The sequence below is a fragment of the Jaculus jaculus genome, chromosome 1, assembly GCF_020740685.1.
Source record: "Jaculus jaculus isolate mJacJac1 chromosome 1, mJacJac1.mat.Y.cur, whole genome shotgun sequence".
NCBI lineage: Eukaryota > Metazoa > Chordata > Mammalia > Rodentia > Dipodidae > Jaculus > Jaculus jaculus.
The window spans coordinates 52,748,074-52,775,652 of NC_059102.1; the positions used below are offsets into that span (position 1 = coordinate 52,748,074).

The 27,579-nt window shown below is 41.0% G+C and overlaps 1 protein-coding gene across 2 annotated transcripts in view; it reads left to right on the top strand.

Moving 5' to 3' along the window:
* Ak3 (adenylate kinase 3) overlaps nucleotides 1-27,579 on the top strand; it is a 72,791-nt gene that overhangs the window by 42,117 nt on the left and 3,095 nt on the right. For both annotated transcript variants that reach the window (XM_045140957.1, XM_004653171.2), the window contains exons 2-4: nucleotides 15,991-16,110; nucleotides 21,851-22,023; nucleotides 22,949-23,067. In XM_045140957.1, coding sequence (XP_044996892.1) covers nucleotides 15,991-16,110; nucleotides 21,851-22,023; nucleotides 22,949-23,067 — 412 coding nt within the window. The remainder of the gene's footprint in view (nucleotides 1-15,990; nucleotides 16,111-21,850; nucleotides 22,024-22,948; nucleotides 23,068-27,579) is intronic.

Genomic DNA, 27,579 nt, shown 5'->3' on the forward strand with positions numbered 1-27,579 from the left:
TGGTTCCTTGTATGTGTGCTTTTCTTTCTTTTGATCATGGATCCTTTCAAGTATTTTCTGTAGAGCTGGTTTAGTGTTCATGTATTCCCTTAGCTTGTTTTTGTTGTGGAATGTCCTGATTTCTCCATCTATTTGGATGGATAGCTTTGCTGGATAAAGTAATCTTGGTTGATAGTTGTTACCTTTCAGAACTTGGAATTCATCATTCCAAGCCCTCTGGCTTTTAAAACTTTGTGTTGAGTCATCTGCTGTTATCCTATTGGACTTGCTTTTGTATGTGACTTGATTTTTCTCTCTAACTACTTTCAGTACATTTTCTTTGATTTGTGTGTTTTGCAGTTTAATTGTAATATGATTGTGAGAAGATCTTTCCTGATTTTGTCTGTTTGGTGTTATATAGGCTTCCTGTTTCTATATTGGCATTGCTTTCCCTATTTGGGACAAGTTTTCTTCTATGATTTCGTTGAAAATATCTGCTATGCCTTTGAAGTGAAATTCTTCTCTTTCTACTGTGCCCTGAATTCTTGTTTGATCTCTTCATAGTGTTGCAACTTTTTTGAAATCCCCATTCATGCCTTCCTATTCGTTTGTCTTTCTCTTTGTTGGAATGTATTAGATATGCCACCTGGTCTTCTAGTTTAGATATCCTGTTCTCTCTGTGAGCCATTCTACTGGTGAGACTTTCTACAGTTTTCTATTTGTCTTACTGTGTTTTGTATTTCTAGTATTTCTGATTGGTATTTTCATTGTTTTTACTTCCTTACTCATGTCTTGTATTGACCTCCTTATTTCATTAAGTTGGTTTCCTGGCTATACCTTCAGGAGTTTTTCTTCTTGGATTCCTTTTGTTTTTGTTTTTGATTCCTTTGAATTCTTTAATATAGATATAATATTATTTTTAAATCCTTCCCAGGTATTTCATCTAAAATAGTCTCACTGGATTTCATTTCTAGTGGATTTATAATTTTTGGTGGAATTGTATTTTCTTTATTTTTTTTTTTGTATTTCTTGTATTATAATGTAGAGATTTTTGCATCTCGAGTTAATTTGATACTTGGGTTTTCTAATTATCTGTGGGGTTTAAGGTGTCAGGTATAGCTCTTACACTCCAAGACAAACAGCAGAAGTGACCCTAGGTGTTGAGTTTGCCTAGTATTCAAGAATTGTAGTAGACTGGATGGAGCGGTTTACTGGCAAATTCTAAAATTCAACTGAGCAATATACACATTCAACCAAAACAAGCACAGAGTAGGGATTAAAACAAACAGATAATCTAATAAAGCCAACTGAGAGGCTGAGATTTCTGGCTGAAATAGGTTTCAGGTCAGCGTGGATCTGGATCAGACCCTGCCCCCAATAATGATAAATGAAAAAGACACAGGCCCTATAAATCACAAAGCATCAAAGGCAACAATGGTCAACACCAAAATACAGCTTATTTGAGAATGGTAAAGCAAGCCAAGAATATGTAACATGATTTGCCCTGACATGGAACAAGAGATTAGCCCTTCCAGTACAGGCCAGTATATCTGCCTTTGTGTAAGAAGACCTTGTTACCTTTTGGGATGGCTTCCAGTTTCACCAAGGCTGATTGCCCACCTTCATCCTTCTCTGTTGCACTGTGGATCTGCTGTTCGGATCAGCTGTGCTGGCTGCTGTGGCACTGGTGTTTCAGGGATGGCAGACTGTGAGGATGCCTGGAGTTGTACCGGAGCTGTTCAGCTGGTCCTGTCTGTGATCTCCCTCAGCAGCTGCTCAGCTGGTCCCTGCTGTCTTCCCCTTCAGGTTTCTTGACTTTGCGAGAAGGCTGATGTGAGTGGAAAATCTCTACCTGGTTTCTGCTTCCGCATCTCTGCACTGACCAGGTGCAGGGATCCAGCCATAGGCATGTCAGTGGAATTCTGGCAGGTTTCATCCTTAAGAGACGATCTGAGTCTCTGCTTCTCTGCTGTGGTTGATAATACTGATACATCTTCACGTTTCAGTAGAAAAGCACATTTTGCTGTTTTTCTGCTTATTTCCCTCCCTAGGCTGTTTTGTTGTGGCTACTCTGCCACCATCTTACCCATTTTTGTTTTTAAGACCATGTTTAAGATTCTTGCCCATGCTGGTCCTAAACCCCTGGGGTCAAGCAGTCCTCTCATGTAGCTGGAAATCTACGTTAAACCAAAGCACCTAGATTTACCTATTGCTTTTAAGATCCCTTTATATTCATATATATATATATATATATATATATATATATATATATATATATATGAACTTATTTAAAAAATATTTATTTCAGAAAGAGAAAGAGGCATATATAGAGAGAGAGAAAAAATGGGTGTGCCAGGGCCTTCATTCACTGCAAACAAACTCTAGATGAGTGTGCCACCTTGTGCATCTGGCTTATGTGGATACTGGGGTATCAAACCTGGGTCCGTAGGCTTCACCACAGGCAAACTCCTTAATCACTAAGGCATCTCTCCATTCCTAAGATTTATTGCTTTTTAAATATTTATCTTTAAGGGTTTTTTTTTTTTTTTTTGGTTTCTTGAGGTAGGGTTTCATTCTAGCAGAGGCTGACCTGGAACTCACTGTATAGTTTCAGGGTGGTCTTGAACTCATGGCAGTCCTCCGACCTCTGTCTCCCAAGTGCTGGGATTAAAGGTGTGTGCTACCACACCAGGCTTTATTTTTAAGTTTTTCTTTTGTTTTGTTTTTTGGTTTTTTGAGGTAGGGTCTATAGTCCAGGCTGACCTGGCAATCACTAAGCATTCTCAGGGTGGCCTCAAACTCACAGCGATCCTCCTGCCTCTGCCTTCCAAGTGCTTGGATTAAAGACATGTGCCACCATACCCAGCTTTATTCTTAAGTTTTTATTCATTTATTTGAAAAAGGGGGAGAATAGGCATGCCAGGGCCTTCAACCACTACAAATGAACTCCAGATGCATGTGCCATCTTTTGCATCTGGCTTACATGGGACCTGGGAAATTGAACCTGGATGTTTTGGCTTTGCAGGCTAGTACCTTAACCACTAAGCCATCTCTTTAGCCCCCTAAAACTTATTTTAAAAAATATCTTTGGGTGGCTTTAATAACAGACTTTAGTTATTTTGATTTTCTTAGGTAGGGTCTCACCCTAGCTCAGGCTGATCTGGAACTCACTATGTAGTTTCAGGGTGGTCTTGAACTCTTGGCGATCCTCCTGCCTCTGCTTCCTGAGTGCTGGGATTAAAGGCATGTGCCACCATGCCTGGCCTTAGCAGACTTTATTTTATCGTAGTTTTGGTACCTGGAAGTCCAGTGCAAGGCGTTGGGAGAGTTGGTTTGGGGTGAGGCTTTTCTTTCTGGTCATAGGCAGCCACCTGTCCATTCTGTCATTGTCTTTCCTCTGAGCCCAGGTACTCCTGGTGTCTCCTTTGTAGGACACCAGTCTTATCAGACTAAGGCCCCATTCTTAATTGCTTTCTACCTTAATTACCACCTTAAAATGTATACTTCTAAATATAGTCATGTTAGGGATTAGGTTAGTATTTCAACATATGGATTTGGGGCTGACACAATCAGCTCATGACAGCATACAGACCCACAATGCCACAGTGGTAGAGGAATTTGTGGCATTATGGAAGTCTGGAGGAAGAACCTTTGGTTGTCTAGAAGATTGAAGGATATCTCACTGTAAGTGAGCTCCAGTTTCATTGAGAGACTCTGCCTCAAAAAAAGATGGGAAGTGATAGAGGAAGACATTGGCCTCTTGCCTTCACACATATGTACATATATGTGCACTTCCACACATGTGTGCGCACATACACACAAAAATCTGGCCTTTGAGCTTTGGTATTCTGATTCTACCTGTCATGGTGGGGGGATTGCAGACACTTCACCTTGTGTGTCAGGCTGTTTTATGGGATGCTAGGGATTTCTGAGAAGTCACAGGATTATGAATGGCTTTTCTTCCTTTTTTTTTTTTTTTACCTGCCAGAAGTTTTTTGTGTTTTTTTTTTTAATTTTTTTTGCTTTTACTTATTTACTTGAGAGCGACAGACACAGAGAGAAAGACAGATAGAAGGAGAGAGAGAGAATGGGTGCGCCAGGGCTTCCAGCCTCTGCAAACGAACTCCAGACGCGTGCGCCCCCTTGTGCATCTGGCTAACGTGGGACCTGGGGAACCAAGCCTCGAACCAGGGTCCTTAGGCGTCACAGGCAAGCGCTTAACCGCTAAGCCATCTCTCCAGCCCATTTTTGTGCTTTTTTAAAATTTCTTTTTGTTGAAATAATTTTGGACTGGGACTACAGTTTACTAGTAGAGCATATGTTTAATGCTCAGGGCCCTGCATTCAATCTCAAGCAGTACAAACAAATAATAAAATAAACCACATACTTTATAAGGATCAATCTTATATATGATCCTTATAAAGTATGTGGTTAGGTGAATGTTGCAGTTACCTTCTTGTTGGGACAAAACACCTGACCCAAAGCAACATATGGAAGAGTTTTCTTTTCATGCTTATAGCAGTTTTTGTTTGTGTTTTGATTTTTCAAACTCACAGCATATGCCACAGCAGTTTACTGAGTTATCTGGCCAGCACTGGCAAGCTGGGTTAATAACCCTCAAGGCCCACCCTCTAGGGACACGCCCCTGCAGCAAGGATCAATTTCCCAAATTGCCACTAGCTGGGTTCCAAGTATTCGAAACATGTGAGGCTATCGAGGACACCTTACGCTCAAACCACTACAGTGGATTTAGTATACCCAGAGCAGTGCAGTCATTACCACAATGAATTCAGAACATTTTTATCACACTGAAACGAAACCCTGATGCCTTAGCAGCCTCTCTCTCACTGTTTCCTAACCACCACCATCTCAGGCAGCCAATCCACTCTGTCTCTATAGATTTGCCTATTCTGGACTCTTACATACAGATTATATTATATAGCATGGGCATTTGTGCCTGCTTCTTTCACTTAGCATGTGTTCAAGTCTGAGCTATTTGCAGCAATTACCAGTATTTACTTTTTGGGGGCAAATGATTTTTTTTTTTCCTGAGGTAGGATCTCAGTCTAGCCCAAGCCAGCCCAGAACTCACTCTGTAGCACAAGGCTGGCCTTGAACTCATAGTGATCTTCCTACCTCAGTCTCCCAAGTGCTGGGAGACCATGCCTGGCTCTTCATTCTGTTTTACTATTTTATTCCACTGTATGAATATAGTACATGTCCACTTCAATATGGTGAGTGTTGCTGCTAAGAACATTCATGCACACATTTTTTATGGCAGCATGTGTACATATTTTTTAAGTTTCCCTCTAGTATATACCTAGGAGAGGAATTGCTAGATTGTATAACTATTTAACCTGTTAACAAAAAAATTCCACACTGGGCTAGAGAGGTGATTCAGTGGTTAAGGTGCTTCCCTGCAAAGCCTAATGACCAGGTTCACTTCCCCAGTGCCCACGTAATGTCAGATACACAAAGTGGTGCATGCATCTGGAGTTCATCTGTAGCAGTTAGAGGCCCTGATTTACCCATTTTTTCTCTCTGCTTGCAAATAAAAAATATTTTTAAAAATATAACTATATTCTAATTTTGACTACATCATTTTATGATCCTGTCTTTCAATAATAGAACACAAGATTGGGGGCTGGAGAGATGGTTTAGTGGTTTGCTTGCAAAGTCTGATGGTCCAGGTTTGATTCCCCAATACCCATGTAATGCTAGATGCACAAAGTGGCACATGCATCTGGAGGTTACAGTGGCAAAAGGCCCTTGTGTGCCCATCTTCTCTCTTTTACTGCTTACAAATAAATACACAATTAAAAAAAAGAATACAAAATTATCTATACACAGATTATTTATTTGTAATTCAGTTTTTAAAAAAAATACTTATTTGAGAGAGAGAGAGAAACAGATAAAGAATGGGCAGGCCAGGGTCTCTAGCTACTGCAAACAAACTCCAGACACGTGGCGCACTTTGTGCATTAGGCTTTACATGGGTACTTGGGAACAGAACTTAGGTCCTTTGGCTTTGCCAGCAAGTGTCTTAACCACTAAGCCATCTCTCCAGCCTTGATTCAGTTATTTTGTATACTCTTTTCTGATAGAATATTTTAAAAATACAGAAAAGTAAGATATGTAAACATCAATGACTCATTTCTAGTAAACAGGTGACAACTATAGCTTTATAGCTTTACATTTTTTTCTGTGTACTTAGTTGCATGTATATAGTTTTACCTACTGAAAGATTTAAAATAGGCTTTTTTGTTTTGATTTTTGTTTGTTTGTTTGTTTTGTTTAGTTTTTTTTTTTGATGGACATGTGGAATTTCCAGTTTTTTTAAAAAAAATGTTTGTTTGCCAGTAGAGAGAGAGGAGAGATAGACCGACAGAATGGAGAATCATTAGGCTTTGCCCACAAATGCCTTAACTGCCAAGCCATCTCTCCAGCCCAGATTTCCCAGTTTGTATGCATGTGATTGATTGTGACTGTGACCATGACCATGACCTTGACGGTGACCACAACTAATTAGTAGCATCTTCCTCCACTGAAAACTTTTCTTTGCAAAACAAATTTTCCCCACGTGGCTTCCTGCACACCACACCTGACTGTTTTCTTTCTCCATCCTGCTCCTTTGTTCTTGTTCCTCTTCCTGGTCTTTCAGTATGCTCATGTTCTAGGGCTGAATTCTTAGACCTATTATAGATTTTCTTCCTATTTTCTGTCTGTTTTCTTGTGTTGTGCTTTTATACATTATATTTATTCTGTTGCATTTTCATTTATTTATTTTTTTAATTTAAAAAAATTTTATTAACAACTTCCATGATTATAAAAAATACCCCATGGTAATACCATATCTCCCTCCACTTACCTTTGAAACTCCATTCTCCATAATACGCCCTCCCCATCTCAATCAGTCTCTTTTACTTTTGATATCTTGATCTTTTCCTCCTCTTATGATGGTCTTATGCAGGTAGTGTCAGGCACTGTGAGGCCATGGATATCCATGCCATTTTGTGTCTGGAGGGAGCATGCTGTATGGAGTCCTGCCCTTCCTTTGGTTCTTACATTCTTTCCACCACCTCTTCTGCATTAGACCCTGAGCCTTGGAAGGTGTGATACAGATATTGCAGTGCTAAGCACTGCAGTCATTTCTTTCCATCACCATGATACCTTCTGAGTCGTTCCAAGGTCACTGCCATCTGAAAAAGAGTAGATTCTCAACCAAAAGTGAGAATAGCATTAATATAAGGGTGTGAACATTAACAGAAGTGATTACTGGGCAGTTTGATAACCATAGTATATAAATTTGGCCAGACAACAGCAGATGTTACACCCCTAGGGCTCATGACTACTCCTGTTTCAAGTTTTCAGTATCAGGGATGTATTTCCTTCCCATGGAGCGGGCCTCCAGTCCAATTAGAGGGCAGTTGGTGCCACTATTGCATGTCTTACCTCATTTGGCCTGGCTTGCAGTGTCCACTGATGAGTATCTTCACTGGTGATTTCTCTTTCTCCCATTGAACTGTATGCAGAATGGCTTCTTCCAGCTTTCTGTCAGCTGCTCTACATGAAGGAGGTTATCAGCTCAGATCTAGCAAGATTTCTCAGTGGCCTTGCAGTCCAAGTATATGGAGTCTTCAGCAATAGGGTCTTACCATCTATTCCTGGTGGGAAACCAAGGGCCTCAGCAATGGCCTATAATGTTTTGGGAGCATCAGGGATCTCCCTAGCCAACAACTCACTGGAAGATATCCCATACCTGGCACTGAAAATTTTCTAACAACAGTCTACGGCTCCTGAGTGTTCCATTGTCCAAAAAAGTAGGACTACATATGTTTTATTTATATCCTCTTAGATTTCGATTAGCTGTCCCTCCACCTTTCCTTTACTCAATCTCTTCCCCAGACCTCATTTTGGGCCTTTTCACCCACATTAATCTATTCTTCTACTTACATATATACAATACTGTCCTATTAAGTACCCCCCTCCCTTCCTTTCCCTTCCCTTTCTATCTCTTTTCTAGGTTACTGGCCTCTGCTACTGAGTTTTGTCCTTCTCACACAGAAGCCCAGTCATCTGTAGCTAGGATCCACATATGAGAGAGAGCATGTGACGCTTGGCTTTCTGGGCCTGGGTTACCTCACTTAGTATAATCCTTTCCAGATCCATCCATTTTCTTGCAAATTTCATAATTTCATTTTTCTTAACTGCTGAGTAGAACTCCATTGTATAAATGTGCCATATCTTCATTATCCATTCATCAGTTGAAGGACATCTAGGCTGGTTCCATTTCCCAGCTATTGTGAATTGAGCAGCAATAAACATGGCAGAGCATGTACTTCTAAGGACATGGGATGAGTCCTTAGGATATGTGCCTAGGAGTACTATACCTGGGTCATATGGTAGATCAATTTTTAGCTGTCTTAGGAACCTCCACACTGATTTCTACAATGGGTGAACCAGATTGCATTCCCACCAACAGTGTAGAAAGGTTCCTCTTTTTCCACATCCTCACCAGCATTTATGGTATTTGTTTTCATGATGGTAGCCAATTTGATAGGAGTGAGATGGAATCTCAACGTAGTTTTAATCTGCATTTCCCTGATGACTAGGGATAAAGAACATCTTTTTAGATGCTTATACGCCATTCATATTTCTTCTTTTGAGAACTCCCTATTTAGTTCCATAGCCCATTTTTAATTGGCTTGTTTGATTTCTTATTATTTAATTTTTTTGAGCTCTTTGTATATCCTAGATATCAGATGTATAGCTGGCAAAGATTTTTCCCATTCAGTAGGTTGCCTCTTTGCTTTATTCACAGTGTCCTTTGCTGTACAAAATCTTTGTAATTTTATGAGGTCCCAGCAGTCAATCTGTGGCTTTATTGCCTGAGCAATTGCGATTATATTCAGGAAGTCTTTGCCAAGACCAATATGTTGAAGGGTTTCCCCTACTTTTTCCTCTAGCAATTTCAAAGTTTCAGGTCTGATATTAAGGTCTTTAATCCATTTGGACTTAATTCTGGTACATGGAGAGAAAGAATAACTTATTTTCATCTTTCTGCTGATGAGTTTTCCCAGCACCATTTTCTAAAGAGGCTGTCTTTTCTCCAATGAATATTTTTGGCATTTCTATTGACTATCAGGTGGCTATAGCTACCTGGACTGGCATCTGGGTCCTCTGTTCCATTGATCTACATGTCTGCTTTTGTGCCAGTACCATGCTGTTTTTGTTACTATGGCTCTGTAGCATAGGTTAAAATCAGGTAAGGTGATACCACCAGCCTCATTTTTGTTGCTCAGTATTATTTTAGATATTCAAGGGTTTTTGAGATTCCAAATGAGTTTTTGGATTTTTTTCTATTTCCTTGAAGAATGCCATTGGAATTTTGGTGGGGATTGCATTAAATGTGTAGATTGCTTTTGGTAAGATTGCCATTTTCACAATATTGATTCTTCCAATCCAGGAACAAGGGATGTTTTTCCATTTCCTTGTGTCCTCTGCAATTTCTCACTTGAGTGTTTTATACTTTTCATTGTAGAGATTCTTTACTTCCTTGGTTATGTTTATTCCAAGGTACTTTATTTTCTTTGATGCAGTTATGAATGGGAGTGATTCTCTGATTTTATTCTCTGTGTGTTTGTTGTTAGCATACAGGAATGCTACTGATTTCTGTGTATTTATTTTGTATCCTGCTACATGGCTGTAGGTGTTTATCAGCTCTAATAGTTTGTTGGTAGAGTCTTTAGGGTCCTTTATATATAGAATCATGTCATCTGCAAATAATGATAACTTGATCTCTTCCTTTCCAATTTGTACCCCTTTTATGTGCTTTTCTTGCCTTATTGCTATGGCGAAGACTTCCAGTACTATATTAAATAAAAGTGGGGACAGTGGACACCCTTGTCTTGTTCCTGATTTTAGTGGAAAAGCTTCCAGTTTTTCCCCATTTAGTAATATGTTGGCTGTAGGCTTGTCATAAATAGGTTTTATTATATTGAGATATGATCCTTCTATTCCTAGTCACTGTAGGACTTTTATCATGAAGGGATGTTGGACTTTGTCAGATGTTTTTTCTGTGTCTAATGAGATGATCATATGATTTTTGTCCTTCAGTCCATTTATATAATGTATTACATTTATTGATTGGTGTATGTTGAACCATCCCTGCATCTCTGGTATAAAGCCTACTTGTTCTGGGTAAATGATCTTTCTGATATATTCTTGTATCCTGTTTGCCAATATTTTGTTGAGAATTTTTACATCTATGTTCATGAGGGAGATTGGTCTGTAATTTTCCTTTTTTGTTCTATCTTTGGTTGGTTTCGGTATCAGGGTGATGTTGGCTTCATAGAAGGAGTTTGGTAGGGTTTCTTCTTTTTCTATTTTATGGAAAAGCTTAAGAAGCAATGGTGTTAGTTCTTTCCTGAAGGTCTGGTAAAGTTCAGAAGTGAATCCTGGACGTTTTTTATTTGGGAGATTTTTGATAACTGCTTGGATCTCCATACTTGTTATAGATCTATTTAAGTTATTAATCTCATCTTGATTTAATTTAGGTAGGTCATATAAATCAAGGAAATCATCCATTTCTTTCAGATTTTCATACTTAGTGGAGTATATGTTTTTATAGTATGTCCCTATAATTTTTTGAATTTCTCTGGTATCTGTTGTGATGTTGACTTTTTCATCTCTAATTTTATTAATTTGTGTCTCTTCTCTTTCTTTTGGTCAGATTCACTAAGGGTTTATCACTCTTGTTTATCTTTTCAAAGAACCAACTCTTTGTTTCTTTGATTCTTTGGATTTTTTTTTTTGTTTGTTTGTTTCTATTTCATTAATTTCTGCCCTGATCTTTATTATTTATTCCCATCTACTGATTTTTGGTTTGCCTTGTTCTTTTTTTTCCAAGGCTTTAAGGTAAAGCATTAGGTCATTTACTTGTGACCTTTCTAATTTCTTAATATAGGCACTTAAAGCTTAAATTTACCTCTTAGAACTGCCTTCATTGTGTCCCAGAAATTTTGATATGTTGTGTTCTCATCATTTGAGTCTATGAATTTTTTGATTTCCTTCTTGATTTCTTCATTGACCCATTCATCATTTAGTAGTATATTGTTTAGTTTCTATGATTTTGTGTATGATCTATAGCTTTTCTTGCTATTGATTCATAGTTTGATTCCATTGTGGTCAGATAGAATGCAAGAAATTATTTCAATTTTCCTGAATTTGTTAAGATTTGCTTTGTGTCCTAATATATGGTCTATTTTAGAGAATGTTCCATGTGCTGCTGAAAAGAATGTATCTTCTGCAGCCTTTGGATGAAATGTCCTGTATATATCAGTTAGGTCCATTCCTTCTATGACCTCATTTAGTCCAGATGCCTCTCTGTTTATTTTTTCCCGGGATGACCTGTCAATTGATGAAAGTGGGGTGTTGAAGTCACCCACTAACCACTGTGTTTGGTGTTATCTGTGACCTTAGTTCTAATAGTGTTTGTTTGATGAATTTGGGAGCCCCCCATGTTAGGTGCATGTATGTTTAGGATTGTAATGTCCTCCTGTTGGAGTGTGCCCTTAATCAATATAAAGTGACCTTCCTCATCTTTCTTGACTAACGTTGGACTGAAGTCTACCTTGTCAGATATTAGTATAGTAACCCCTGCTTGTTTTCTAGGCCCATTTGCTTGAAAAATCGTTTTCCAACCTTTCACCCTAAGGCAATATCCATCCTTTGTAGAAAGATGAGTTTCTTATAGACTACAAATTGTAGGATCCTGCTTTTTAACCCAGTCTACAAACCTATGTCTTTTGGTTGGGGCATTGAGGCCGTTGATATGATGAGATATAATTGAAAGGTGTGTATTTATGTTTGCCTTTTTCTTTTTCTTTTTCTTTTTTTTTTTTTTTGTAGTTCTGGTTCTACCTTTGCTCTCTTGTGTTAACTAGTATTTGAGTATTGTTTGTTTTTTCCAGGCTCCTTATATGTGTGTTTTTCCTTCTCTTCGGCATGGAGGATTCTTTCAAGTATTTTCTGTAGAGCTGGTTTTGTCTTCAAATACTCCTTTAGCCTGCTTTTGTCATAGAATGTCCTTTTCTCTCTGTCTATTTGAATGGATAGTTTTGCAGGATAAAGTAACCTTGGTTGACAGTTGTTATCTTTCAGAACTTGGAATACATCACTCCAAGCCCTTCTGGCTTCTATAGTTTGTGTTGAATAATCTGCTGTAATCCTGATGGGCTTGCCTTTGTAGGTAACTTGATTTTTATCTCTAAGTGCTTCCAATATTTTTTCTTTGGATTGTGTGTTTGGTCGTTTGATTATAATATGGCGAGGAGAGGTTCTTTCCAGGTTTTGTCTGCCTGGGGTTCTAAAGGCTTCCTGTATCTGCATTGGCACCTCTTTCCCAGTTTGGGGGAAGTTTTCTTCTATGATTTTGTTGAAGATGCCTACTGTGCCTTTGGAATGAAATTCTTTTCCTTCTACTATGCCCTGAATTCTTATGTTTGATCTTTTCATAGTGTCCCAAATATCTTGAAATTCCCATTCACACTTTTTTATTTGTTTGGCTTTCCCTTTCCCTTTGTTGGACTGTATTAAATCTGCCACCTAGTCTTCTAGCTTAGATATTCTGTCCTTTCCTTCATCCATTCTATTGGTGAGGTTTTCTACAGAGTTTTTTTTTTTTTTTTTTTTTTTTTTTTGAGGTAGGGTCTCACTGTAGCCCAGGCTGACCTGGAATTCACTAAGGAGTCTCAGGGTGGCCTCGAACTCATGGCGATCCTCCTACCTCTGCCTCCCGAGTGCTGGGATTAAAGGCGTGCGCCACCACGCCCGGCTCTACAGAGTTTTTTATTTCATTAACTGTGTTCTTCATTGCTAGTAATTCTGACTGGTTTTTCTTTACTATGTGTAGTTCCTTGTTTATGTCTTGTATTGACCTCTTTATTTCATTAAATTGGTGTCCTGTGGCTTCTTTTTTTATTTTATTTTTGTTTATTTTTATTTATTTATTTGAGAGCGACAGGCAGCGAGAGAAAGAGCCAGAGAGAGAGAGAGAGAGAGGAGAGTGGACGAGCCAGGGTTTCTTGCCACTGCAAACAAACTCCAGATGCGTGTGCTCCATTGTGCATCTGGCTAATGTGGCTGCTGGGGAATCGAGCCTTGAACCAGGGTCCTTAGGCTTCACATGCAGGTACTTAACCTCTAAGCCATCTCTCCAGCCCCCTGTGTCTTCTTTGATTCCTTTGATTTCCTCTTTCATTCCTTTGATTTTTTTCTTTGACTTCTTTGAACATATTTACCATCATTCTTTTGAAATCTTTCTTAGGCATTTCTTCTAACTCATTCTCACTGGAGGTCATTTCTGATGCATTAATACTTTTTGGTGGATTTATATTGTCTTGATTTTTAGTGTTTCTTGTGTTATAATGTATTTATTTTTGCATCTTCGATTAAGTTAATGATTGGATTTTCTAGTTAGCTGGGTATTCTTAGCTGTATCAATCGATCTGATGTTATATATCTTTGGGGTAAGAGCTGAAGGTTTTAGGCTTGGTTCTTAAGGCTCTCAGAGTATCTACAAAGGTGTTCCTAGGGGTTGGGTTTGCCTGCTATGGGAGTATTCAAGTAGACTGAGTGGAATAAAATGCAGGTCGATTCTAAAATTTAACTAAACATTGTACATATTCAATGAAAAACAACACTGTATTTATGCAAGAATGTGTATTATAACAACCAGATCCTCTATCAGCAAAGAGGTTAAGATTTCTGGTCTGTTGAGCATTCCAAGTCATCTTGTGACCAAGCGAGACCCTTCCTTGGTGTAATCCCTGTTACCTTTTTGGATGATTTTGGTCTCTGTTATGCTGTGCTGTGCTTGCATCCCTCTTTGTTGCCAGTGGGTTCAAGTAGGCTGGCTGGATCGCTGGACCACTGTTCTGTTTTCTGGAGCTGGGCACTGGCTTTTCCTGTGGGGCAAGCTGAGCCTGGCAGCTGTGGCCCCACAGACCTGGCACCGCCGCTGCTGGATTCTCCGCTGCTGCTGCCGGAGCCAGAGCCGCCAGTTCCGCTTCTGCTGCTGCCGCCGCAGCCTCTTAGACCTGCCGGTGCGGGCTCTGGATGCCCTGGATCTCTCCTACTTCTCTGCTGCTGTTTTAATTTCTTATACACCGCACTTTTTAGTAGAAGTGTGTGTTTTGCTCGGTATTCTTTGGCTTTTTCTCCCCTAGGTTGCTTTGGTGTGGTTCCTAACCTGCCATTTTATCCAGAAGTCTGTTTTGTTTTTTTGAGATTGGGTCTCATTCTGGCCTAGGCTGACCTGGAATTAACTGTGTAGTTTCAGGGGGTCCTTGAACTCACGGCCATCCTCCTACCTCTGCCTCCCAAGTCCTGGGATTAAAAGCATGTGCCACCATGCCCAACTTGTTCTTAAAATATTTTTAATTTTTTTTTTTTATTTATTTGAGAGAAAAATAGGCAAGGGGAGGTGGGGAGAAAATAGGCATGCCAGGACCTCCAGCCACTGCAAACGAACTCTGGATGCGTGTGCCCCCTTGTGCATCTGGGAATTGAACCTGGGACCTTTGGCTTTTCTGGCAAGGACCTGAACCTGTAAGCCATCTCTCAGCTCTTGTTTTGATTTTTTGCGGTAGGGTATCATGCTGGCCCAGGCTGACCTGGAATTTACTATGTAGTCTCTGGCAGGCCTCAAACTCACAGTGATCCTCATATGCCTCTGCCTCCTGAGTGCTGGGATTAAAGCCATGTGCCACCAATCCTCAGTTTAGGCTTAATTTTATAATCCCCCTTTTTTTCTTTCATTTTTCTTGTTTTTAATTATTTTTTTATTTGCAAGCACAGAGAAATAGAAGAGAGACACAGAGAGAAAATGGACAGGCTAGGGCCCCCAGCTGCTGCAAATGAACTCCAGATGCAGGTGCCACTTTGTGCATCTAGGTTTACTTGGGTTCGGAGAATTATGCTGGGGTCCTTAGGCTTTGCAGGCAAGCACCTTAACTGCCGAGTCATCTTTCCAGCCTCTCTTCCTCCCTTCTTTCCTTTTTCTTCTTTTCTTTCTCTCTCTCTTTCCTACTTCTCTCCCTTCTTCCTTCTGTCCTTCCCTCCCTCCCTTTCTTCCTTTGCATTTTGAGACAGAGTTTCACTACGTGACACTGGCCGGCCCAAAACTCATTGTTAGAGCAGGCAGCCCTTGAACTTGAGACACTACCTGCCCCTGCCTTGAGAGTAATGAGATTACAAGTGTACACCACCACACCCAGTTCTGTTGTTGTTGTTCCTTGTGTGTGGAGGCCAGAGGTTGACATTGGGTGTCTTCCTCAATTGATCTCCAATTTATTCATTGGGACAGGATCTCTCGATTCCTAGAGCATACTGATTCTGTAAACTAGCTTGGTCAGTGAGCCCCAGGGATTCTCCCTAGCTCTAGCGTCACAAGCTCAAACCACCAACTTGCCTGGTGTTTTATATAGATGTTGGGTATCCAGATTCAGGCCCCTCATACTTGCTTGGCAAGCCCTGTATCCACTGAGCCATTTCTTCCATATATATATGTATTCTTTTATAGCCAAGGGACGCTAGCTGCCTCCACCATCTGTTTTTTATAAATATTTTTATACTTATTTTATGTTATTTATGAGAGAGTGAGAAAGAGAGAATGGGTGCACTAAGGGCCTCCAGCCACTTCAAACAAACTCCAGATGCGTGCACCACCTTGTGCATCCAGATTACATGGGTACTGGAGAACTGAACCTGGGTCCTTAGGCTTTGCAGGCACTTGCAAACCACTAAGCCATCTCTCCAGCCCTGCCTCCGCCTTCTGAGTGCTAGAATTATAGGTATGCACCACTGTGCTTGGTGTAACCTCTGAGTTTTGCAGAAAAGTTGGTGATACCTATTTTCATATGGGCCTGTATTCCTTTAGACAGCTAGTTCTCTAAGGACTTGGGACAAGATAAAACATATGCACTTACTGATTTTTCCATTCTTCTGTAGAGATTGGTGTGTTAGCCAAGACGTTCATTGACCAAGGGAAACTCATCCCAGATGATGTCATGACTCGGCTGACCCTTCATGAGCTGAAAAACCTCACCCAGTGTAGCTGGCTGTTGGACGGTAAGTGGTGTCCTAAGCATTTTGCTGCCCAGGCTGATGAGTGCTGGCAGGAAGTGGGCAACTGGGGCTGTGACGTTGTCAAGGATGGACTCAGGGACCTGGCTTCTGGTATTTCCCTGAAACCTTGGGCCAGTCCACTTCTTGGGGTCTCGTTTTTTATCTGAAAGGAAAGATGGAGGCAGGCTACATGATTTCTAGGCTTCTTCAGATTAATATATATATTTTTGGGCTTTTTTTTTTTTATTTTTTGAGGTAGGGTCTCACTCTAGCCCAGGCTGACCTGGAATTCACTATGGAGTCTCAGAGTGGCCTCGAACTCACGGCAGTCCTCCTACCTCTGCCTCCCAAGTGCTGTGATTAAAGGCGTGTGCCACCATGCCCCACCAGATTAATATTTTTATGCACATGCCAGGGCCTTTTGCTATTGCAAACCAACTCCAGACACATGTGCCACTTGTGCAGGTTTATGTGGGTTCTGGGGAACTGAACCCAGGTGGGCAGGCTTTGCAAACAAGTGCCTTTAAGTGATGATCCTTCTCTTTAGCCTCTTGAATATTTTATTCTTATATTTATATTCTTGCGACAGAATTTTGCTATGTAGCCCAAGTTGGCCATGAACTCACTATTACAGTCCAGGCTAGCTTCAAATTCATGGGCCTCCTGCCTAAGCCACCACACCTCCCTGTGAATAGTGTATGATAAGGAAGGATTAATAGAAATGAAGGAAGGCCCAAGAATAAATTATAATAAACCATAGGCTGCCTCAGCCTAAGGAGTGGCAGAGTCCTTGAGGACAGATTGATGTGTCATCTCTATCATTGGCTGACATAGAGTGGTCACAAAGGAGAAGCTTTGAAAGAACTGGCATGGTGCGCATGCCTTTAATCCCAGGACTTGGGAGGCAGAGGTAGGAGAGTCACCATGAATTCAAGGCCAGCCTGAGACTACATAGTGTCTTCTTATAAAATTTACAATGAAGTAAGCCATCCTGATAAAAAGTTAACAACATTTTATGAGAATAAACAGAATGCAACAGCCAAATCTACTGAAATCTTTCCACGTGCCAAGCTCTGTATGCTAAATAGTTTATGGGAACCATGTCTTTCAACTGTCTTAATAACTGTAAGACAGTTGTGTTTATTTTGTTTTCTTTTAATTTTTTTGAGGTAGGGTCTCCCTCTAGCCCAGGCTGACCTGGGATTCACTATGTTGTCTCAGGGTGGCCACGCCAGACTGAGAGCTGGTTATTATTCCCACTTTACTAATGAGAAAGCTGAGGCACAGCAAAGGTAAGTAACTTGCTCGATCTCACAAAACTACTAGTTAAGCACTAGAGTGGAATTTGAACACAAGCTGTCTAACCACCCTTTTCTTTGTAATCATGGGGTTTGCTCTGAAAAACAACCTTAATAAAAATATTTTGGGGCTGGAGAGATGGCTTAGCGGTTAAGCGCTTGCCTGTGAAGCCTAAGGACCCCGGTTCGAGGCTCGGCTCCCCAGGTCCCACGTTAGCCAGATGCACAAGGGGGCGCACGCGTCTGGAGTTCGTTTGCAGAGGCTGGAGGCCCTGGCGCGCCCATTCTCTCTCTCTCCCTCTATCTGTCTTTCTCTCTGTGTCTGTTGCTCTCAAAAAAAAAAAAAAAAAAAAAAAATTGTATTGAGCCAGGCATGGTGACAACATAAGGTAGGGGGGTCACCTTGCATTCGAGGCCACCCTGAGACTACACAGTGAGTTCCAGGTCAGCCTGGGCTAGAGGGAGACCCCACCTTGAAAAACCAAAAAAAAAAAAAAAGCCCCCACAAACAAACAAACCGGGATGATCCAGTGCCCTCAGGACGGAAGTTAGAGTGCCCTGTTTTGGAAAAGAATGTGCTAATCCAGTCTTGCTGCTGGCTTCTCTCCTACTCCATCCACTCCATTCCCCACCTTCAGCCATAAGGACTCAATTCTGCTGGGAGTCCTGCAGCCAAGTGGCTTTTGCAGAAGGCATGCAAGAGAAGGTGTGGAGATTGAGCTCCTAGTTGTACAAAGGTTCTAAAAAGCCAGGTTTCTATCTGGAAGTAAAGTAAGTACACACACACACACACACACAAACACACACACACACACACACACGGAGAAGTTGGCCAGCGAACTTACTCTGCTTTATTTGTTGGAGTTAGGATCAGGAAGGGAACCAAATCAGGTCTGCCTTCATGCTCATGGGCCATGTCTGCTGTCCGTCAATATTTGTGGAGCACCTGGACGATTCTGGTGGGTAGTCTACATTAAACACTACATACTGTATATACCAGGCTGTAGATAACACCCAGTGCCTTGAGTTACACAAAGCAGGTCTTGGCAAGGAACCTAAGCATGAACAAAATCCTTGCTTTTGTGGAAAAGTACATTCTAGTAGTAGAAAAGTAAATAAAAATTGGGTGAGTCCAGACCCTCAAAACTGCTTTGAGGTAAATCAAAAGTTGATCAGAATAGTGTTTTGTGGGTGGGTAGCTACTTACTTTCCTTCCTAATAAAAAATATAGATACATGGCACAAAGTTTTATTTAAAAATCTTAATGAGGGGGCTGGAGGGATGGCTAAGTGGTTAAGGCACTTGCCTGCAAAGCCAAGGGACCCAAGTGCAATTTTTCAGGACCCACATAAGACAGATGCACAAGGTAGCAACATGCATCTGGAGTTTGTTTGCAGCGGCTGGAGGCCCTGGTGCGCCCATTCTCTCTCTCTCTCTCCCTTTCTCGCTTGCTCTCTCTCTGCCTCTCTCTTTCTGTCAAATAAATAAATAAAAATAAAATATTGTTAAAAAATTTAATGAAGTCTTGCTTCCGTGTGAGATGGTAGGGGTTTAGAGGCATTTTCATTTGTGGGAGGCCCTACTCTTTGGGTTCATTTAGGCTGGGGGAACAGGGTAGATAAAAGTAGTGTGAACAAGCTTCTCAGCACAGGAAGGTGACAAGTGTTCCAAGAAACCAACCCATGGGAGATGTGGAGGAGGGCACATGTGGGGACCAGGCCAAAGACTGGAATGTGGAGCATTCACTGTGTTTTTTTTGTCATTATTGTACTGTAACAATGCCTTTTCCTTTAATAAATCAAAATGGATCTAAAGGTATTAAAAAATGTCTCAATGATCACATAATTCAGTAGTAAATACTTTACTTGTTTTTATGTAATTCGAATAGATGTTTTTTGTAGAGTAATAAATATGCATATATATATAAACTTCCATATATATGTATTAGGTAGAAGGTTGTTGTTCCCCTGCAACCAATGTCTAGTACTACTATTTTTTTGTTTTGTTTTGTTTTTCGTGGTAGGGTCTCACTGTAGCCCAGGCTGACCTGGAATTCACTATGGAGTCTCAGGGTGGCCTCGAACTCATGGCAATCCTCCTACCTCTGCCTCCCGAGTGCTGTAGTACTATTATTTTTAAAAATAATTTTATTTATTTATTTGCAAGGAAAGAGAGAATGAGAATGAATGGGCACCAGGGCCTCCAGTCTCTGTAAGTGAACTCCAGATGTATGCATCACTCTGTGCATCTGGCTTTACATGGGTACCAGGGATCGAACCAGGGTTGTCAGGCTTTGCAGGCAAGCTCCTTAACTGCTGAGCCATCTCTCTCCAGCCCTAGTACTATTATGTTTAATTTGTATATTGTATTAGATAAGTTTTTGTTGCTGTAAAAAAAACAGAAAGAAGTAACTTAATGAGAGAAGGCTTATTTTGGATTCTGGTTTCTAAGTTATCTTTCCATGATTGGATCCATCAGTTGGAGCCCAGGCCCTCAACCCAAGAGCCTTTTTAGGGGAAACTTCATATCCAAATTGTAACATACACTCCGCTTTTTGCATTTTGCTTTCTTATTGAACTAAGCACTTAATAGATTTACATCATTGGAATAAAAGATGTACAAGCTTGCATTTCATGTATGTGTCATACTTGAATCCCCTATTAGGGGATTATGCATTGTGACTAGGTTTTCACTGTTTGGAGTGATGATCAAAAGATGTCCTCACACTTCTTTTTCTGTTGGACAGGATATTTTCACTCAGCTCTTTTATTCCAATGAATGTTTGATTCTGTGTTACTAAGTAGAAACATTTTAATTGGAATGATATGAGTAGAGTTTTTTTGTTGTTATTCTTTTCAAGGCAGGGTCTTCCTCTCGCCCAGGCTGACTTAGAAGTCACTCTGTAGTCCCAGGCTGGCTTTGAACTCAAGGCGATCATCCTACCTTTGCCTCTCGAGTGCTGGGATTAAAGGTGTGCACCATCATGCATGGCTCAATACAAAGTATTTTTATTAAAGTTGTTTTTCAGAGCAAACTCCATGGTTACAAGGAAAGGTGTTAGGTCAGACAGCTTGTGTTCAAATTCCCCTCTAGTGCTTAACTAGTAGTTTTGTGAGATCGAGCAAGTTACTTACCTTGCTGTGCCTCAGCTTCCTCATTAGTAAAGTGGGAATAATAACCAGCTCTCAGCCTGGCATGGCCACCCTGAGACTACATAGTGAATCCCAGTCAGCCTGGGCTAGAGGGAGACCCTGCCTTGAAAAAACAAAAGCAAATCAAAACAAAACACAACTCTCTTACAGTTATTATGACAGCTGAAAGACATGGTTCCCATAAAATATTCAACACACAGAACTTGGCATGTGGAAAGAATTCAGTAGATTTTGCTGTTGTATTCTGTTTACTCTCATGAAATATTGTTAACATTTATCGGATGTCTTACTTCATTGTAAACTTTATAAGTATTATAGTAATATAATAATTAATTTTAGAGCTACAGATTTTTTTGCACATGAAAACTTTCTTTGAGGCTATTTTTCTTACATCTAGGATTATTAATTGTCATTTTATCAATTATATGGTCTAAGTCACAGGCAAAATTTTCCTTTTTTTTTTTTTTTTTGTTTTTTGTTTTTTTGTTTTTTTGAGGCAGGGTCTCCCTCTAGCCCAGGCTGACCTGGAATTCATTAAGTAGTTTCAGGGTGGCCTTGACCTCAGGGCGATCCTCCTACCTCTGCATCTTAAATGCTGGGATTAAAGGTTTGTGCCACCACGCCCAGCAATTTTTTTTCCAGTTCTAACAAGTTGAATGTGAAGATTTAACCTTTGTCACTTGAAAAAATGTATTATTTCCACCAGTTTTACATTTTCCTTGTGTTCTGGACAGAATGTCCCTAGTAACGTCATTATAAAAGTACAAAAATTCAGATCAGAATATTGTTTTAAATTCCCTAATGTATTTGTGTCTATTCCTGGACCCATTAATCAGTTAGTTTTCCTTTTTTTATTTTTTGTACTTTGAACAACATTGTTTAAGCTATTTTTTGCTATACTGGCTGAGAATCCAAATTCTAAAATGCTTGGGACCAGAAGTATTTCAGAGTTTTTTGTACTTTGGCACATTATCCAAAATGCTCCAAAACTGGAAACTTTCTAGCATCACTGCACCTTTGACTTGTGGATTAGGGATATTCAAGTCAGGAAAATTGGTTTATGTGACAGGACTTGTTCCTCTACATTACAGTCTGTTATTTTCTATAAATAGTCTTTTGAAATTTTGAGTGTATCTGATGAGTTCAGGTCTTTCCCTCCTTCCTTCTTTCTCTTTTGCTTGTTTATTTGTTTGTTTGTTCAAGGTAGGGTCTTGCTCTAGCCCAGGCTGACCTGGAATTCACTGTGTAGTCTCAGGGTGGCCTTGAACTCATGGCGATCCTCCTTTTCTGCAGGTTTCCCAAGGACACTGCCACAGGCAGAAGCACTGGACAGAGCTTATCAGATAGACACAGTGATTAACCTGAATGTGCCCTTTGAGGTCATTAAGAAACGCCTCACTGCACGTTGGATTCATCCAGCCAGTGGCCGAGTGTACAACATCGAATTCAACCCTCCCAAAACTGTGGTGAGTGATTGCAATGGATTTCACACATAGCAGACTGTCTCTGTGTCCACAGATGTAAGTTTTTTAAATATGGCCATCCTCTGCTTGACCAAGACATGTCAGGGGATATTCTCAGGTCACTTGGTATCATGGGTGGGTCCAGTCCAATCAGCTTTGTGGTAAAGACTCTTCTGCTGTGTCAGAGTTTGCCATTCATTCAGGCGTTATGGTTTGATATGAAATGTTACCCATAGGCTTACGTGTTGAATGTGTAGTCCATAGCTGGTGGTGTTATTTTAGAAGGTGGGGCCAACCTGGAGGAAGTGGGCCACTGGGGGTGTACTTCTGTGGTTAAGATTCCTTCTCTGGTTCCTCTACACCAGGATGTGAAGAGCCTCCCACCCCAACACACTCCTGCCGTGACATTCTGCTCAATCTCCTAGGGGCCAACCAGCTGTGATCTCCACCCCCTGAGCCCATGAGCCAAAAGAAACAATTCCTCTTTAAAGTGTTTTTCTCAGATATTTGTTATAATAAAGAGAAAACCAACATAGAAACACAGCCATCTTTTGATTTCTACTCTGTGTCAGGGAGCATGTGAGAAACAGAGACACAGGGAATTTGCCACACTAGATTACAGTTGAGATTTCTAGTCTGTAATTTCTACCACCTCCTAATCACCTATGAAATGGAACCAGTGCTTCAGTACTTAGGGTTGTCAGGAATATATTTCAAATCCACACTATTGCAGTGTGGAAATGATCCTAGGGTCTTGTGGTTGTTGAAATGATCTGTCTTTACTTTGGATTCTGTTTATTTAAGTGGTAGCACATGTTTGTGAGCTGTGACTGAACAGAAGATATCTGCTTAAAAAGACCTGCTTATGAAAATAGCTTTCAAAGACACTGTATTTGATAGCACACTTCTCTTCTGACTGCTGTTTTAGGGCATTGATGACTTGACGGGAGAGCCTTTGACTCAGCGGGAGGACGACAGACCAGAGACAGTGATCAAGAGGCTGAAGGCTTATGAAGCCCAAACAGAGCCGGTCTTAGAATATTACCAGTGAGTACTTGCTTTTCAGAACTCCTCTTGAATGAAGGGAATTTGTTTTTTGCGTAACCTGTTTTTTTTTTTTTTCATTTATTTATTTGAGTGTGACAGAGAGAGAAAGAGACACACAGAGAGAGAGAGAGAGAGAGAGAGAGAGAATGGGCATGCCACAGCTTCCAGCCACTGCTAACGAACTCCAGATGCGTGTGCCCCCTTGTGCATCTGGCTAACGTGGGTCCTGGGGAATCGAGCCTCGAACCGGGATCCTTAGGCTTCACAGGCAAGCGCTTAACCAGTAAGCCATCTCTGCAGCCCTGCTTTTGTTTTTATTTTGTTTTAGTTTTTCATGGCAGGGTCTTGCTCTAGCTCAGAGTGACTGGAATTCACTGTGTAGTCTCAGACTGGCCTCAAACTCACAGCAGTCCTCTTACCTCTGCCTTCAGAGTATTAGGATGGGTGTGCCACCATGCCTGGCCAGGAGTCTTTTTTTATTATTGTTGTTTGTTTTAAGCAGGGTCTCACTGTAGCCCAGGCTGACATGGAACTCATTTTATAGTTCAGCTTGGCCTTGAACTCACAGCAGTCCTCCTATCTCAGCTTCCCAAGTGCATGCCACTATACCTGGGCTGTTTGTGTGTGTGTGTGTGTGTGTGTGTGTGTGTGTGTGTATGTACGTGTGTATGTACACAATCACATATATACAAGTGGAGGTCAAAGGACAATTTTGGGGTGTTCGTACTCCACCTTCTTTGAGACAGGGTCTTTTGTTTTGTTTTGAGGTAGAGTCTCACTTTAGCCCAGGCTGACCTGGAACTCACTCTGTAGCTCCATGCTGTCCTTGGACTCACAGCAGTCCTCCTGCCTCTGCCTCTCGAGTGCTGAGGTTAAAGGCATGTGATGCTTCAAACACACATCACTGTCATTGGCCCAAGAACTTCTGGATTCTCTTGGCTCCACCTCTCATTATGATAGGTGCGCTAGGATCACAGATTCATGCACCAATTTGTATCAGGCTTTATATGGGTGCTGGAGAATTGACCCCTGGCCAACAGACTTTGTAAGCCAGCCCCTTTAACTGCTGAGCCATTTCCCCAGCCCTGAGAGTTTTTGATTTTGCATATTCTGTAGCTAAAATACCAGAAGACCCAATCTAACTAACTTAAGCTATAAAGGAAATTTCTTGGTTTGTGTAATAGAGAAGTCCAGAAAGTAAGCAAGGGGTTTGTCCAGGTTTGAAGAGTTTTTCTGTTCTCTTAGCTTTGCCTCCTCTTGTGGGTAGGCTTTGCCCTCTGAATTCCTGCATGCATGCTTTCAGATGTTTGCCAGAAGCAGCCAGATCTTCCTGTTTTGTGAAGAGCTAAAGGGTAACCTTTTATTCAATGAACAATGACAACAACAAAAAAGCTCTGAGCATCATTCAGATGAAACTTTGGGCAGTCACCATCCTAGACTGAGGTTCCTTCCATTTCCTGAATCAGTCATTGAACTGGGATGGATTATACTGATAAGTCCACATCCAGAGCTAGGAGGGCCCATTCTCACCCATACTCTGCTGTGTAATAGATGGAGGGCTGGAGTCAGTGGCAAGCTCAATAGTGTCTACTATAAATGCTAAAAGATGGTGCTTTAGCCAGAAGAAAGGCAAATGACAACCATCCCTTAGATTATTTATTTTTATTTTAAAATATTGTATTTATTTATTTACTTACTTGAGAGAGAAAGCCAGGCGTGGTGGCGCACTCCTTTAATTCCAGCATTCAGGAGGCAGAGGTAGGAGGATTGCTGTGAGTTCGAGGCTACCCTGAGACTATATAGTGAATTCTAGGTCACCTGGGCTAGAATGAGACCCTACCTGAAAAAGATTTTGAGAAAGAGGCAGGTAGAGAGAGAGAGGATATGGGTGTGCCAAGGCCTCTAGCTATACAAATGAACTCCAGACACGTGTGCCACCTTGTGCAAAAAATTGGCTTACATGGGTACTGGAGAATTGAACTTGGGTCCTTAGTCTTCACAGGCAAGCTCCTTAACCACTAAGCCATCTCTCCAGTCCTAGATTACTTAATAGTTACAGGATTCTTTTCAAACATGGTTTTGCTCTTCAAGGGATTTGTGTCATGTAATGAATATGATAACTAGACTGAGCTGATACTTGACTCAGGTTACGAAGCAGTCTACTTTGCTTTCTCAGCCTTGCCTTCTAGAGGTAGAGCGCCTCCCCGTTCTTTTATTCCTATTTCCTAGTGACTCAGGGTCAAGGCCGTGTACACAGTTGAGGTGAAAGCACAGATCCTGGAGCCAGAAGGCATAAGTTCAGGTCCCAGCTTGCTATTTAGTTAATGTGACCTTAACCTCTGGCTTAATTTCTGTCTGTGTTCTCTTTCATAAGATGTGGGTGAGAAGAAGCTTCAAAGTGAGTTAATATATGTAACTTTTACAACTGTGGCCAAACATGTAAGTACTAAATAAATACCAGCTGTTATTGTGGCTGTAGTTATTGTAATAGAAATGAGTATGCAATAAATTCCAAAGCTACAGTCTCCAAACTGTCCTAACAGTTTCTTTCTGGAGGGCAAAATTATGAGAGTTGGCAATTCACTTCTTATAGTAGTTGTTACAGTACACTGTTCAGATACTGATCTCTGAAGATTTCCAGCTCTGTGGCCCTGGGCAAAGCATTTAACTTCTGTGCCACAAATTCCTTACTCACAACATCAGTCAGTGTTAAGTCACACCAGCTTTACAGGGCTGCTAAGGAACTGAGGTGACAGGACCTGTGGGAAGACTTAAAGCAGTTCCGGCATCCATTATCATTACTTTGTTGACTACCTGGCATTTGGTCCACGTAGATAATTAGGTCCATTTCCTGTCATCCTCTAAGAAACCCACCTTCTGTGTGTGGGTGAGATGGAGAGCTGTGTCAGCAGGATCTGTCATGCAATGTAATGTGCGCTTATGTTCTCCAGGAACCTAATTCACAGTGACATGTGTTGGTCATATAAATAAGAGTCCAAAAGGATCATCAAGGCGCATTCCCTTTCAGCTCTTGTCTGGTGGTGGCTTTAGTCTCAGATCCCCCTATGTGGCAGGGTCTCCTCACTCCAGCTTAGCTCCTAGCAGCTCAGCTGACCCAGTAGAAGAGCCTCTTTTGTTATCAAGGCTTGGCATAAATACCCAGTAGCTCCTGCCATGCCACTGTTGAAGACAGGGAGTAGGAACAGTCTCATCTGGACCTCAGGACTGAGTGTGGTCAGAAGGCTGAATGACCAGAGTACCAAGAACTACAGGCAGAGAATGCCACCATAAGGTTACAGGTAGAGGTCACCTTCATACCATTGAATCCTGCCAAGAAGACAGGAGGTGGGAGAAAGCTGCAGAAATTAAGGACGCATAGCCTGGTCTTTATTTCTAGGCTGTGGGTTTTGCTACCTCTTGCCATTAATTGAAGTTTTTCCTTCTAAGTGTCACACACAAGATTATAGCTGGACTTAACTAAAAATAGAATACGGTGTTTGTAAGAACTTTAATAATATCCAACAATAGTGTTTTGGGTTTTTTTTTTTCTCCTAACTTCTCAGCAGTGGAACATTCATGAAGCGATTATCTAGGAATATGATGTCCCTCCTCTTTCATGGACTTTTCATGGATTTTTGGAGTTGACTGCATTTTATTACAGAGCAATTAAAATGATAATTCATCCAAGGTGCAGCTTTAGGAGTGAAGCGGTGCATGAGGTTCTATCCTCAATAATGACCCACTAGTGACCCCAAGAGGCTTACAACTGGTAAAAACTTGCTTTTCTGAAAGCTGTGTGCTGTGGGTTCAAACACAGAAGGGATGGACTCCATTATAAAGTTTTGTCTAATTTGTCTCTACAGCAGATATCCCTTATCACAAAAACAGTGGGTAGTAACCATGGCAAATTTCATGAGCTATCAATAAGAGAACCCTTTTATTCTGAGTGAGACCCCTGAGAACCAGGAAGAACAGTTGCGGAGATAGGGTGGATCCTTGTGTTGTAAAATATTAAGCCAGAGGGTTTCAGTTGTTCTTAAAACCAGGGTGGATATGCACAAGAGTGTGACTGAGGGTGGAGGCGGTGCTGGGGGGTGGGGGGTAACAAGGATGCAGAACCACTGAAGGCTCTGTGTGCCTTGAAAAGCAGGATTTTAGTCCTCGCGACTCATCCATCATATCACTAGACAGCTTACAAACAAAATGGAGCAAACAAAATAGGCTGGCTGCCTGGGAGAAACAGAAAGCTAATAGGAAAAAGCAATAAACCAACAGGTTCTATCCTCCTTTCTAGCAAAATTCAGGAAAGCAGAATAGAGGGGGGAAATGAACTTTTGTAAAAAGGAAGAATAATGAAGTATTATAAAGCTCTTTTCACAAGTCTTAAGTTATCATGAAAGGTCTCCTAGGCTGTGTTTGAAAACCTACCACCTTGGGGCTAGGGAAATGGTGAAGTGGATACAGCACTTACTCTATAGTCTGAGTTCAGGTGCCCAGATCTCATGTAAAAGC